General features: G+C 42.3%; 1 protein-coding gene across 1 annotated transcript in view; it reads left to right on the forward strand.

Annotated features, from left to right (window-relative positions):
• Positions 1 to 13,631, forward strand: part of LOC121911628 (phosphofurin acidic cluster sorting protein 2-like) — a 48,215-nt gene that overhangs the window by 30,090 nt on the left and 4,494 nt on the right. The window contains exons 5-18 of the mRNA XM_042433286.1: positions 1,754 to 1,916; positions 3,279 to 3,370; positions 3,534 to 3,614; positions 3,976 to 4,035; positions 5,456 to 5,607; positions 5,936 to 6,029; positions 7,086 to 7,169; positions 7,928 to 8,055; positions 8,203 to 8,335; positions 8,456 to 8,560; positions 8,749 to 8,855; positions 9,932 to 10,086; positions 10,195 to 10,305; positions 11,572 to 11,674. Coding sequence (XP_042289220.1) covers positions 1,754 to 1,916; positions 3,279 to 3,370; positions 3,534 to 3,614; positions 3,976 to 4,035; positions 5,456 to 5,607; positions 5,936 to 6,029; positions 7,086 to 7,169; positions 7,928 to 8,055; positions 8,203 to 8,335; positions 8,456 to 8,560; positions 8,749 to 8,855; positions 9,932 to 10,086; positions 10,195 to 10,305; positions 11,572 to 11,674 — 1,568 coding nt within the window. The remainder of the gene's footprint in view (positions 1 to 1,753; positions 1,917 to 3,278; positions 3,371 to 3,533; positions 3,615 to 3,975; positions 4,036 to 5,455; positions 5,608 to 5,935; positions 6,030 to 7,085; positions 7,170 to 7,927; positions 8,056 to 8,202; positions 8,336 to 8,455; positions 8,561 to 8,748; positions 8,856 to 9,931; positions 10,087 to 10,194; positions 10,306 to 11,571; positions 11,675 to 13,631) is intronic.

The following is a 13,631-nucleotide window of genomic DNA, read 5'->3' on the forward strand; positions in this document are numbered from 1 at the left end:
CTGCGGCTTTGCATTCAAGCGTTTCATTTCATGTTTCATCGTCAGCTGTTGAATTTCTCTTGAGAAACATGTCATTCTGTGCTGACTGTGATTGACATGGCTATTAGTGTCTGTGTACCATGTCTCGCTTGCCAGAGAAAGAGTCTCACATAATTTTAGATGATTCATGCTCATCACACATACTGCTGTGTGAGATTATGGGCCATCTGGAGCTAGCGTCATATGTACTTCTCTGAAAACAGTGCATTCAGCCATGCAACGCAGGAATAATGGACTAGGAGCTGATATAATGCCCGCTGTGGATGATTATTAAATGTAGAGATAAGCACGATTAAGTTGTTTTGGCCTTCATCCAAGTCATTTAATGTTTGGTATCTGCTAATGTGGACTTATGTTTTGCTACATGGTACATGAGTGACATGTGAACCAGGTCCTCAGCCGGATATGCAGTTACATCACCCACAGTGACTCTGCTCGCTTGCTCATTGATGTCAGTGTGGATATCATAACATGAAACTGCATACTGCTGTTAATTGTGCCATTCTGTGGGTCATTCACTTGCAACCCTTTGCAGAGATGTGTTCCAGTGTTGTAACAGAGGACAGTGGGGATGATTGGAAATCGGGCTTTATATAGCAGAAACAGGTCAATGCCTTTCTCAGGTTATAATTAGTTTGGTGTTTGTGTTTGAGAGTGATTGACTTCAAGTCATAGATATATTGAACACCAGACTTCAGTTTGGAATGGAGAAGCACATGTAAGATTTCTGCAATTCTTATTTACAGCATCTGATGCGCTGTCCGTGCTCAGGCAGGGTTACTTTCTAGCTGTAGCCTGAGGACAAGAATTGACTGACATCTAAAAACAAGACTAATGCATTAGTGCAATTTAAAACGCCACTCAACCGCTGCGTTGTTTTGTTGCTTGCTGCAGTAAACAACCCACAGACTTCTGTGAATAAAGCTAGATCGGCCAATATTGTATCCTGTTGGGTAATTATGCTGTCATCTGCTGTAGAGTAAACTCTCTGGTGCCCTCATTCTGAATCTATCGGGGCATTATGTGGGAGGAAGTCACTTATTGGACTTTGCACGCTGCGTTCGAGTATACCCCTGCCAGTGTTGACCAAAATTGGCTTACCCCCCGTGTAGCAATTCATCAAGCGAAATATCGAAAGCACCCCCCAGATAGTGCTCAGAACAGAAGCTCATCCCTTCTCGTCTCATTGAAAACGGTGTGTGCAAACTGTGTTATACTGTTTGACTGGGTGATAAAAGCAAATTGGCTTGGCTCATTGAGACATTCGGGAAAAGCAGTATTTTTGTAATGAAGATTTATGTAGATTGCATAGCTGTCAGCTAGCAATCAGTCGGTAAATCTCTGCAAGCATAAAGCAGTGTAAAGGAAGCCATCTCAATCTCTGCTGGATCAGTTTCGGCTCAGTAAAGGGAAAGATAAAATTCTTCCATCCTGCCTGTCTATTGAAGAAATATTGTTTGTTCTGTGCTGCTCCAACATGTCTCTGCTGAGTGATTGACAGGTGCAGGAATTGTACGGAACATGAAGGCATCTCAGAGGACTTGATGTTGAGAGAGATGAATTCCGTCTATCGAGTCCTGTGCTGTATTTATTCAAGAAAAGATAATATCAAGTTAAACTGAAGTGTCTTGTATAAATTGGTTCAGAGGCTTTTTTTTTAAAAAAAAAATGTATTTGAATGGAATGGCTCTAATGTTAGTCGTGTTATGTCCAGGTGATGCAACACCCGACAGACGGAGGACAGATTCTGGGTCTCCATAGCAACGTGAAGGAGGCGCCAGTGCGTGTGGCGGAGATCAGCGTGTACTCACTGTCCAGCCAGCCCATCGACCACGAGGACGGTAGCGGACAGGCTGGCCAAAAGACAAAAACCTCAGGTGGGCACAGTCATCTCCAGTCCTCCTTCACAGGTCTGTTAGACAGGCCATGCTGCCCTCTCAAATCCTGTCTGTAATTTCAGCCTCCACCCTGGAGCCAGCCCTCCCTGCTCAGGCCTCTCTCTCCCCTCCTTCCACATGGCTCCTATTTCCCAACCGAGGACAGAATCCCAGGCCAACCTATGGCCAAGGATATGTTATTCTCCTCAGCTATGGTTGTAATGTTGATTTGAGAGTTGAACAGATGTAGGGCCTATTACCTTACACAGCTCTAATTCTGGACAGGGAGGGGGGGGAAATATTGGGCTCTGCTCGGACTCCACGCCTTCATCCTGCTATGCTGATCCCTCGCTGTTCTGGATGTTATTAAGGAGGCCGCTCAAACATAACAGATGAGCTCATGCACCAAGTATTAAACTTGTGTCACTGTGAGGGAAAGAAAGATGTTTATCTTTCTCCTCTCTGCAGTGATCCTTAATAACATCCATCCCATCGAGGAACATAAAACAGGATGTTTCACAGACAAAAGGAAGTCTGAATTAGTTATTTTAAAAAAAAACAAAAAACTTTCTTCACCTGCTCTGTTCTCAGCTGTCAAACTCGCAGTAAAATCAACCTCTTTAGGAATGTGGCTGCTCAAACCAATAAAATCAAACCATGAAATAAAAGAACAACAGTAAAACATTTCAACCACTGAAATGCCATTAAAACTTAATCAGCTCTACAATCTAATTTGCACATAATAAGAGTTTCATTACATTTCATCAGGCAAATTTAGAATTTAATTATGTGCACAGAAGACGCTTTTGCATAACCATATATTTTCCTCATCATTCTTTCACCAAGTAGTCAAAACAACTCTGCTGAAGAGCAGAGGGAGAATAGAGGAGGAAATTAAGCAACTTTATCCACACAAGATGGAAAATTGTCTTTTGGTTCACCATGACATTTGTGAAAAATACACAATATACAGAAAGCATCATTTACATTATAATTGAATTATGCTCTTTGGAATTTTAACACTTTTGCCTTCTATAGCAGTGTAAGTACAAGATATAGATAAGAAGAGAAGCTTTCATATTGGATGCATGAATTAATGCAGAACAAATTACTTCCCATAGACATTCTCTTCTCTCACAAAAAAATTGAGTGTGAGTTTAAGCACAAATAAGTGTCCTTGTCTTTCCGCTCGCCTCTTTGAGGTCACCATGTAAACCCTATTTCCCTCAGTTCTTGTTCAAAAATGACATTTCTGTGGGTAAACTTGCAAATTTGAATCTTTACCAATGTAGTGCTAAACATGTATCCTTGTATTTTGACATTTTTGTGTGTGTGTGTGTGTTTGTGGCTCTCCTACCTCAGACCGCTCCCCAGACATGGATAACTATTCTGAGGAGGACGATGACAGCTACTCGTCAGAGCAGGAAGCCAGTGATGACGCAGTTCATGGCCAGGTCAGTGCCATAAAATAGTAATGTTGTTCGAATGCAGCTTTTGTGTTTATTCAAGTATACATTTAACTTGAATGTACTGTCTGCCGGTGGAACTTGTGGGGCACTTTGATATTAATGCATCAGATATTTCATCCACACTGACACTACCTTCCCTTCATTTCAGGATCTTTATGATGAAGACGATGAGGTCAGGAAGCCCAAGAAAGCCCGGAGGAAAATGATCCGAACCACCTCCATGACCAGGGTTAGTTCCCTCTGTTTCCGCCACATAGCGTCCAGTTTTATGCTCGCCAATCATTGACTATGAGAATAACTCAAGACCTGTGCTTGCTGTCGTACAAGCTTTTAAGGGAAAAGCACACACTGTGTTCCATTTGTTCAAGCCATTAGGACGATGCGGATGAGCATGTAAATGAACACTGTGGGTTCACTGGACTGATTATAATGGTCTTTACATAGAGTGGCTGTGAATGAGTAATCCAGTGGACAGTTACTGGGAGAACTGATAAGCCCGAGTCCAGCTGTCATGTTTATTTAATCATGACAGTTATTCCCTTTTCAGTGGGTTCATTTTATTTTAATTGCGTGTTTCTTTTCTGTTACAGCAACCTAACTTCAAACAGAAGTTTGTGGCCTTGCTCAAGAGGTTCAAGGTAACAGATGAGGTGAGTTGTGAAAAGAATAATTGCTTTGTTGTGATTGACACCCAGGAGAACATGCTCAGGGTCAAAGTAAACAATGTGGTGAATTTTAGGGGGGTACAGCACAGCCTCCTCAGTGCACCCGCCTGGGATTTCTCAGGCCTTTTTGTTATGAAGTAAGTCAGATGTGAAACAAATCAGTTATTAAATTGCCTTGGGGGCAGGAGGAAATAATCTCAGTATTGAGCGTATAAACAGCATATTGCTACATTGCTGCTAATGTGTTCCTGACTGGAGCAGAATCGCCTTTGAAGAAATCACTGTCACAACAGAGGTACAAGCATCATTATGGTGTTAGGCTGCATTACCTCTGCGCACATGGATGTATGACTCATACATTGCCATTAGCAGCGATTCGTATACTGAATCCATTAACGGCCTTATTTTCCACTACTTAATCTAATGATAAATGTGGGCTCATATGCTTGTCCTATTTAGGTTTGTGTTTTTCTTCTGCAAAGTCCTTTTGAATAAATGTTTCTGTGGATTCTACATAATGGCATGTAATCAGGTCATCAGCAGGACGTCGAGCACTTGTGCGCAGCAAACCCCTAGATGTCCATTAGTGTATAATCGGTGTTAGGCCATAATAATGATAATTATTACCACTGAACTGTGAAATCTATAGGAATAATTTAGATATGCAAGCTTCTTCTCTTTTCTTCCTTTTTCTGACATCAAAAACATCCATAGTTTACGTTCTATTCTTAACCACATAGGTTTTCAGAGTCTTTACACATGCCTTTAAGTTTATTGGTAACTAATATAATTGGGACCAAAGGGACCTGTTTGAGAGTTTTAACCTAGCGATGCTTACAAGAGCCTCCCAGCCATCTGAGTTGTGCTTCGCTGGATGGTTCTGGAAGCTCCAGGTGGCCCGATGATCTTTTATCACGTTCCCTGTCTCTAATCCCTTCCTTGTGGCTGGGCAGTGTGCAGGGCCACAGCTCTATAAATACATAGCCAGGAGGAGGAGAGGGGACAGACTGTGTTTATCTGCTCCCTGCCAGTTCCTGCACTTATGGAGTGGCATTAATCACCTGATTAGTCCACAAGCCTGCCTGGGTGCAGTTCCTATGTACATCCCTACTGTGCAGCTGGCAGATCAAGGCTCAGCACCTTAGCCCTCCTCTAGCACTCACTCACCTTTTAATTGGCCTGCTTAGGACCAAGGCAGGGATGTATTTATAGCATAGATTTTCTCATTTTTACAGCCTTCAGTGTTCTCGTTCATTCTTTAAGCTCCATTAGCACAGCTGTGAAAGTGATTAGCTAAAACACAGCAGCAGTCACTCCCTACACTTATTTAATCTATGTCCGTTATTACAAATCCCCTCTTTACAGCGTACTGATGTGTTGATGATGTGTCTATCTGGTGCGGCAGGTCCTGGACTCTGACCCAGTAGACCAGACCCAGGAAGTGGAGGAGGATCTGGACTTACTTTACGACAGTCTGGAGGTGTACAACCAGAGTGACAGTGGGCCAGAGATGGAGGACAATGAGAGTGTCCTGAGCACTCCCAAGCCCAAACTCAAGTATGTCTGTTCTTACTGTTTTCCTCACAGGGGAATGTACAGTATGCCATGTAAATAGCATAATGTGTGACAGAAGATGAGCATTTGTCTCGTCATAAATTGCTTAAGATTTTTTAGTTTTGTTTATATGCCTGTGTACAACCTGTATAGGAATTTGAAAGCTAAAATTAAAATTAAGATTTGTTGGCTAATATTGAAGAAGAAATGATAAATTTGTACAAAATAACTAATTGATATCCCACATACATTGTTATTGACCCTTCAAATGGAACTGCCCAGACAAAAATTGTTGGTTTTCTCAATTTCTAATCTTTATTTCTGTTTTCAGGCCATTCTTTGAAGGCATGTCTCACTCCAGCTCCCAGACAGAGATTGGAAGCATACACAGCCAAAAAAGCCAGCAGAGAGAGCTGTCATGTCCGGTAAGTTGATCACCAGACACTCTATTAAAAAAAAAAAACACTGTTTACCCATAAAGTTATGCATCCTTGTTGCTGGAGAGATCCGTTTTGTAAACATTGTTATGTAAAGGATTTGCCTATGGGCGATGTTTAAATGTCTGGCAGCCCTGTATGCTTATAATGGTCCAGGGATTCCCAAGGACCATGATACTACGTGAGAGAAATTCAGGGCATGAGCGCAATGCAGCTCAGCAGCTCCCACCCCTGCAGGATAGGATGGAAGCCTGCAGTCCTTACCCTATTCACCCCTGCAGCCATCTAGTATTTATAGGGACTGACACCAAATGACCCCTCCACCACCATCAACACACACGCAGACAGAAATATGCTCCCATGCTCAGAGAGAAGATTGGATGGAGAAATCCCTGAACTCCTACTCAAAGATTTATGGCCCATTGGAAACAACAAGGGCAGAGAATGAGGGAGAGAGACATGTCGAGTCTGATGGCGAGAGAGGGAGTGCTGTTTATAAATATCTGGGAATCCATTTTACCCTGTAATAAAACAGCCTGGAGCATTTCAGACTGCTATGGCCCTCCATTTTGCTCAATAAATGTCTCTAGTCGAACTTCATAAACACGTCTTGCAGGCAAAACAGAAAGTCTTTGATGTAATATTGAATTAAATTATGAATTAAACTAGATGTTACAAGATGCACTTAAACACTTTTAGTCAAGTAAACTTGAGCACAGGAGTGTGTCAATTATTCTTTTGTGGTTTGTGTTAGCTGGCAGCTGTACTGAAATGTATACAGGCTTTCCAGTCACCTCACTTGGAGATATTTATACTTGGCAGCTCTGCCGCTGTCACCAGACTCGATTGTGTGAAGCCACCATTGTGAAACCAGTCAGTTGCACACCCCGAGAGTGGTCAGTTTTGACCTGAACAGATGGAGCATAGCACTCCAATTTGTAGCTGTGAGATTTTATCATTTACTCTGTATTCACCCGACAAGTGACCTCTGTGGTTAAAATATTTAAAATAATTTGTGTGTGTGTGTGTGTGTTTACCTTGCAGAGTGGAGACTTTCTGACTGTGGAGAGATGTAAAGTGCAAGGAGCCCGGTATCAAGATGACAGCATCACAGACACGACCATTGGGGTATGTTTTTAGAACTGTAATGTTTTTACTTTTTTTTTTTTTTTTTTAAACTAAATCCCCTCTTGTGCATCTTTTTCTCAGCTTTTTCTTTTCCACCCCCCTACTTTCTCCACTAGACTGCCCTTTCCTCCCATGGGTTTTAGTTGTTTTCCAAGAAAAAGCAAAGAGGGAGAGAGTATGCAAGGGCAGGCAAACCAAACAGCACAGTCATCCATTATGGATCTGTAGACCAGACAAGGCAGCCCCATGCCGCATAGGTCTTGACTGATGAGGAATGAAAGAGGAGTGTTTGTGTTTGTTGTTGCCCGTGTGCTGTCAGGTCAGACTAACCTTGTTCGTCTAACCTCGGCTCCCCCACTGAGCGCTGTGCAGCCGGCTCTGCGCTCCGCTCCACTAACCCAGTTCAAACTGAATATCTAAACTGCAGGAACAGTGTTTCCCCAGCCACCTGCTAAGAGACCACAAGTTTTTATCCTCTTCTGTCATGGTGGGCTCTCATCATTATCTCCAACCTCAACAGCTAAGCTCAATTATTAACCAGGCCAGCACCTCTTTACCTCCCTCTTGACCCTGCCTCAACTTTTTCAACTAACCGCACAGCGAACAAAACGCAGAGAGAATACAGAATGTACCTGAAGCCTGAGAGAGAACGTGGTGTGGTTTGATGGGATATGACAGTACTTGTGTTGTATGATAAACATCAGCATTGTCCCTTACAGCCCTCTCAGCTCATCTTTGCTCCCCCCCTTTTGGTTCAGGAGCCAGAGACTGACGACAGCGGGCCAGGGCCAGGGGAGGTGAGCAGCTGGGATGTCAACACTGAACGGATGACCAGCACTGTTGGCAAGCTCTGCAAAACTGAGTCCCAAAACCACATGTCTCCCAGGTACGCTGCTGATCACTAAATCTGGAAACAAGCACGCAATATTGTTGTCATTATGTCAGCTTCTATATCGGATGAATTGTAATTTGATTCGCTCCTTGCTCTGGCTTTCGTGTATTTTAAGCACGTTGTGGTTCGTCTCTTCCTCAGCAAAGTGGAGAACAGGCTGCAGAGGCGTCCTCGCAGCACCTCTATGAAAGACAGACAGAACTCCAAGGCCCAGAGCGACAGGACCAGCAGCATGGAGAGCGAGTGCTCCCCAGACTCACGACTTATAGCACAGGTTAACCACTCACAGATGCAGTATCAAGCCGTAGATTTGTCCTTTTATAGATGTTTTGAGTCCAGTAAAGATGTGCTGGCTTGTCATTCTCAAACTCTGTGCAACTGATTTCTCCCAAAGGTTCCCAGGAAGTCTGTGTATGACCAGCTGAACCAGATCCTCATCTCTGATGAACGCTTACCAGAAAGCATCATCCTCATCAACACCATGGAGTGGCAAGGACAGGTATACACAGTAGAAACACTCAAGTCATGGAGGATAGGGGCTTAATGGCCAGCCTCGCTTCAAAGCGTAATTGTACACTCTGTGTTTCCCAGTAGCACATTTTTCCTGCTTTCTTTCCAGCCCGATCAGCCCCGCATATTGTTTATCCATTAACTCATCATGTCCCTCTCATGTGTGTTTCTGTGCAGTATGTAGCCGAGTTGCTCCATGAACAGAGCCAGCCCATTGTGTCCACCTGCTCTGCTGCAGATGTTCAGGCTGCCTTCAACACCATCGTTACTCGCATCCAGAGATTGTGAGTCCCATCACGCATACATACACACGCACCCATTAGCTAAATGTGACACAAGCCATCAAAAAGTTTGATCGTTTTGCTCCTTATCTTGAAGTAGACCTCGCCAAACTCTGTATGTTTGTCGTGGCTCGCTGCCAGAGAATTCCAGGATGCTATCGCTCACGCTGCTGCAGTGCTCTCTGTCTGTGAACCCATTCTATCAAAATGTGCCTGTTTTTCCATGAAAAGCTGAAGTTCAGCCTTCCTTCTCTCACTCTCGGATCCATCTGCACGGCAGCCGTCTCCTCAGGAAGTCATGTCAGTGGGAGACCAGGCTGTCTCAGTCTGCTTTGCTGCTTCTCTTAAACCTGTTTTCTCTTTAATACAGCTGAACTGCAAGTTTTCCACTCTATACACACCTGCTCCTCAGTCAACCTGTTTACTCCAGCTGGGGCCGTGTCATGTAGAGCCATACACATCTCTGACGTTAACGTGCTCGCTCAATGTTGCCACTGCCTCAGCAAATGTTTTCACTGAGAGTAAACAGAGCTATCAAACCTGTATATGCTCTCAGATTGTACAATCTTGCTTAATGAACCTTTTAATGTGAAATCTTGTAGCATTAGCTATGAAGTGAAACGGTCCTTAAAACAGTTTAAAATCTTGAAGCACCAAATACCTTTAAGCCCTTAAAAGGTGAAAACTTTTAAAAACAGCTTTGAAAATCTTTAATACCTTTAAAAGGCTTTAATACATTTTTGGTTTCATGTTTGTAATGAGAAATTCACACTCATTTTAATGATGACATCGGTTTGTTATTGTAGGATTAGGATATAAAAGCTGTTGCAATATTAGGTTTCACTTGATAAAGACTTGTAGATACTTGCAACTAGCTGGTATGGTGAATTATAGCATGACATAATCTGGCTCTCAAAGAAGGTAAGACCGGTTTTAAACCAGGAAAAACCCCACTGAGATATAAATCTTTCTTTCATACCGATAATTTCTCCCGCACACCCTCTCCGACACACATTCCTCACAATTTGGATCTTTTTCTTTTTCTTAATTCTCTTAATTAATTATCTTAACGCTTGCAGCTGTAACTGCAACGCACAGACACCACCAACCATGAAGGTGGCTGTGGCAGGCGACCAGAGTTACCTCAGCACCATCCTGAGGTTCTTTGTGGAGCAGCTGGCCAACAAGACACCTGACTGGCTCAGTTACATACGCTTCCTGGTCATCCCTATAGGCAAGTCAACCAGGATTAGTATTAATTATATAGCAAATATCAGCCTGATGTGCACCATATATTCAATATTATTTTATACATAACATTTTCTTCTGCGCTCATGCACAGGCTCTCATCCCCTGGCCAAGTATGTGGCGTCCTTTGACAGCAGATTCAACAGCATCTTTATGGACACTGCATGGAGGGAGCTGTTCTGCAGGACGGAACGGCCCGCCTCAGGTAGGATGGAGCTTATGCTCTGCAGCTCTTCCACTGGGCTACGAAGAAAGCCTGCGTGTCTAATGTTCAGCCAACTTGAAAGGAAAAGAAATGGGGTCAGAGTATGGGTCAGGGGCTGATGGATGGGAAGAAGAGATTTTTTTCCAATTGCAGAAGACAGCTACAGCCTGCTTTGGCGTAGCAAATGTTTCTACATTATGGCACTACTCCTCCACCCTGTAAACTCTCTGGAGGACCACCAGGCTCAGATATTTACCTCAAATGTTGTCAGAATTATTGTAAGGTTTGTAATAAAATACATGGATTTGTCAAAAAAAACGTATATCATCATGAGATCATACATTCTGACTTTGTGGGGAGTTTTTCACTTTCTTAGTCATCTTTTTAGCTTTAAAACTTAAATTTCATTACCATTTGCCATTTGCAACCAATCAGTAAAATGGATGAATGGAAGAGGCAAAAAATTTTTTTTGCATTTGTAATGATTGGTTTATTTTAGGACTGTTTTTTATAGAATTAAAGCTCTATTGTGATGTGAATTTATTTTGCCCCTACTTGCATTCTGTAAGTCTTTTCAATTGTTGGCTCACACACATCCATGTTTAAGCTCCCATCCATCTCTTCAATTCTCACTTGTTCTGCCCAAACACGCCTGATAATCCTCACCCATCCCCACTTATTAATTCACTTAATTCGCTCCCCGTAGGTGCAAGAGTCAGTCTCGCATACCAAAATTAATCATCTCAAAAGGGATTGGAAGAAAAATTTTTAAAAAGTACTGGATCCTCCATCTTTTTCCCATGAACTCCTTTTTTCCCCGTTGATATATTAGCTGTCACTTCAACACAGAGGGAAGTATTTGGATAGGAACGGAAGTGAGTGCTTGCTTTCAAAAGGAGAATTAGTTCAAAATGCAGAGAAGCAATAGATCAAAATAAATTGACAGTTAAACTCAGCCTGTTTCCACCCTTGTTGTGTTGCAAGTTGCCAAAAATGAATGCCAGAGTACATGTGGCCCACAGGGTTTGTGTTTGACACACAATTAATCTTGTGTGTCATATGGCTGACTTCACCCATGTATTAATGACATTTTACACTCGACAACCCCGTCTCCTTCATTCAGTGGAACACAAATGATTAAAGTCTTGCAGCGATCTACTGTATGTAAAAATTAGCATTAATGCATTAATTGTCTTGCAGCTTGTTAGTCAGGCGTTTAACAGGAGAGGCACGTTGTTAACCGCTCTGTCTCTCTGCTCCCTGCAGATAACATAGATGTAGCAGGTCGGGTTGTTCAGTACCTGGCCGGTGCCAACGTGTCTCACCAGTTCCCCATCTCAGAAGCCATGCTCACCTACAAACAGAAGAGGTAAAGTAACTTTGATTATTGAAGTTTCAGCATACTCATGCACTGCCTATCTTTGGGTGTGTATGCATGTATGTTTTTGTGCTTTTTTTGTGCTCTAAGCATGTCTGTGTTGGAATGATTTCTAACTTGTAGAACTGGTATTAATGTTACTCTGTTTTCTCTCATTAAATATTAATGTTAGAGCAAACATGGCTACAGTTGATCAGCCCATCATCAGAACAGCAGTTAAACTGCATGAGGAATATATTCAAATGCATATGCATGCAAACAGATACATGAACACACACATAAAGGTTGCCTCAATCATCAGATGCCGTCATCTGTCTATTGTGACATAATTGAGCCCAGCAGACGCAGGTTCAGGCTCGTTTTAAGTTCATTGTTGGAAAAAAATTCATGGCTGATTTATTAAGACTGATAAGACCTCTTCTTCTACCAAGTCCAACATTACAGACGCATGCAAAAAATACAGACGCATTCTACAGAGAACATGTTGCATTTGTGTGAGCATTTGCTTGTTTTCTTCCTGAGGTTTGACCAATCCCTTCCCCTCTATGTAAGAATGGCTTCCTATTGGTCAAGAGGTACTAAATACAACACACAGTTTAACACTGTTGCATTCCTTCTTCCCCCTTTCCCCTTTGATTTGCATTCAAGGAAAAGAAGTTTGTATTTTGATTTTTACATCAGGTATCTAATTCAACTCTTTGTTTTGTTTTGCCCTCCTTTTTTTTTTTCTCTCCACCATTTGGCTTGAGCTCCTTGCTGTGTCTTAACATTTCCCTTTTCACACTCGATACTCACCGTAACGTCACTTTGCACTCTGTCCTGACCTGTCTCTTTGGTTTTGGTGTGACTTTGATTCTTACTCTGTCCTCTGTGTTGTTGCTGTGAAGATTTGCCTAACAACCTTTAAAACAACCACCAGAGATTCACAAAGTGGAAATGAATCCTTGGTTCTCTTACTCATACATCCAGCAGTGTCTGTGTCCTTACCAATGTTAAACGAATAGAAGTTATTTAGCATGAATCCCAAAAGTTTTGTTACAGAATTTCTGTTGACTCAAAGGTTATCAGCCCAAATCTCAGGATATGTATTGGTTAACCATCAGGAGTGGCTATATAAACATTAACTTTCATTGTTTGTCATTATTGAAAACACATCCCAATTTTGGTGCCAAAACACTGTTGAATATACCTTTAGTTTATCTGTATTTGCAGATTAAAAACAAGGACAGTCTGTGTTTTAGGTTTGGTGAGAAGTCTGATTTTTCCTGTGGTGTGTTTTGTTCAGTGGTGTCGTTGTTTTGCAAGATCCTGCAATATGTAATGTCACTGAGACGATATAATACGGCAGTGGAGTCCCAGGTGGTAAGATTGATTGGGACTGTGGTCGTGTTTCTGCACTGACGCTAGAGCCAGGAGCATTCCTGATCCTTCTGTTGTTTGTGGTGGATGCACGCTATTTTGCAGAAAGACTGAGAGAGTACCACCAGCTGGATTAGGAGTTGCATGTTAGAGGACATTTGCAGAAAGACAAAACTATCTTAGCTCTGTATGCATTCTTGCCTTTTTGAATCCATCGTTGTCGCGTTTGTTTCTTTAAACTTTATTTGATGGCGACTGGCCTCTGACCTGCCTCTTCCTGTATATTTGTATTAGCATGTATTGTTGAAGAGGTGATGTGCTCATCACTTCAGAGTAGAAAAAGTCACTCCCTATCATCTAAACTGAGTGTAAAGTAGCCACACAATCACTAGGAGTGGGCTCAAACTATAGCTTTTAATCTCCTGTCTACAAAAAGCTCTTATCCTATCAACTGGTTCACAAGAAAAGACCCCATCTAGCTTTGGTTGTAAGGAGCAGTCCTCTCATTCATCTCATTGTAACATGACCCCTAGATGACCCCATTCCACCAGAGCCAGTCATGTGCCATTTCTGCTGCAATGGGACATGT

The sequence above is a fragment of the Thunnus maccoyii genome, chromosome 14, assembly GCF_910596095.1.
Source record: "Thunnus maccoyii chromosome 14, fThuMac1.1, whole genome shotgun sequence".
NCBI classification, from domain to species: Eukaryota; Metazoa; Chordata; class Actinopteri; order Scombriformes; family Scombridae; genus Thunnus; species Thunnus maccoyii.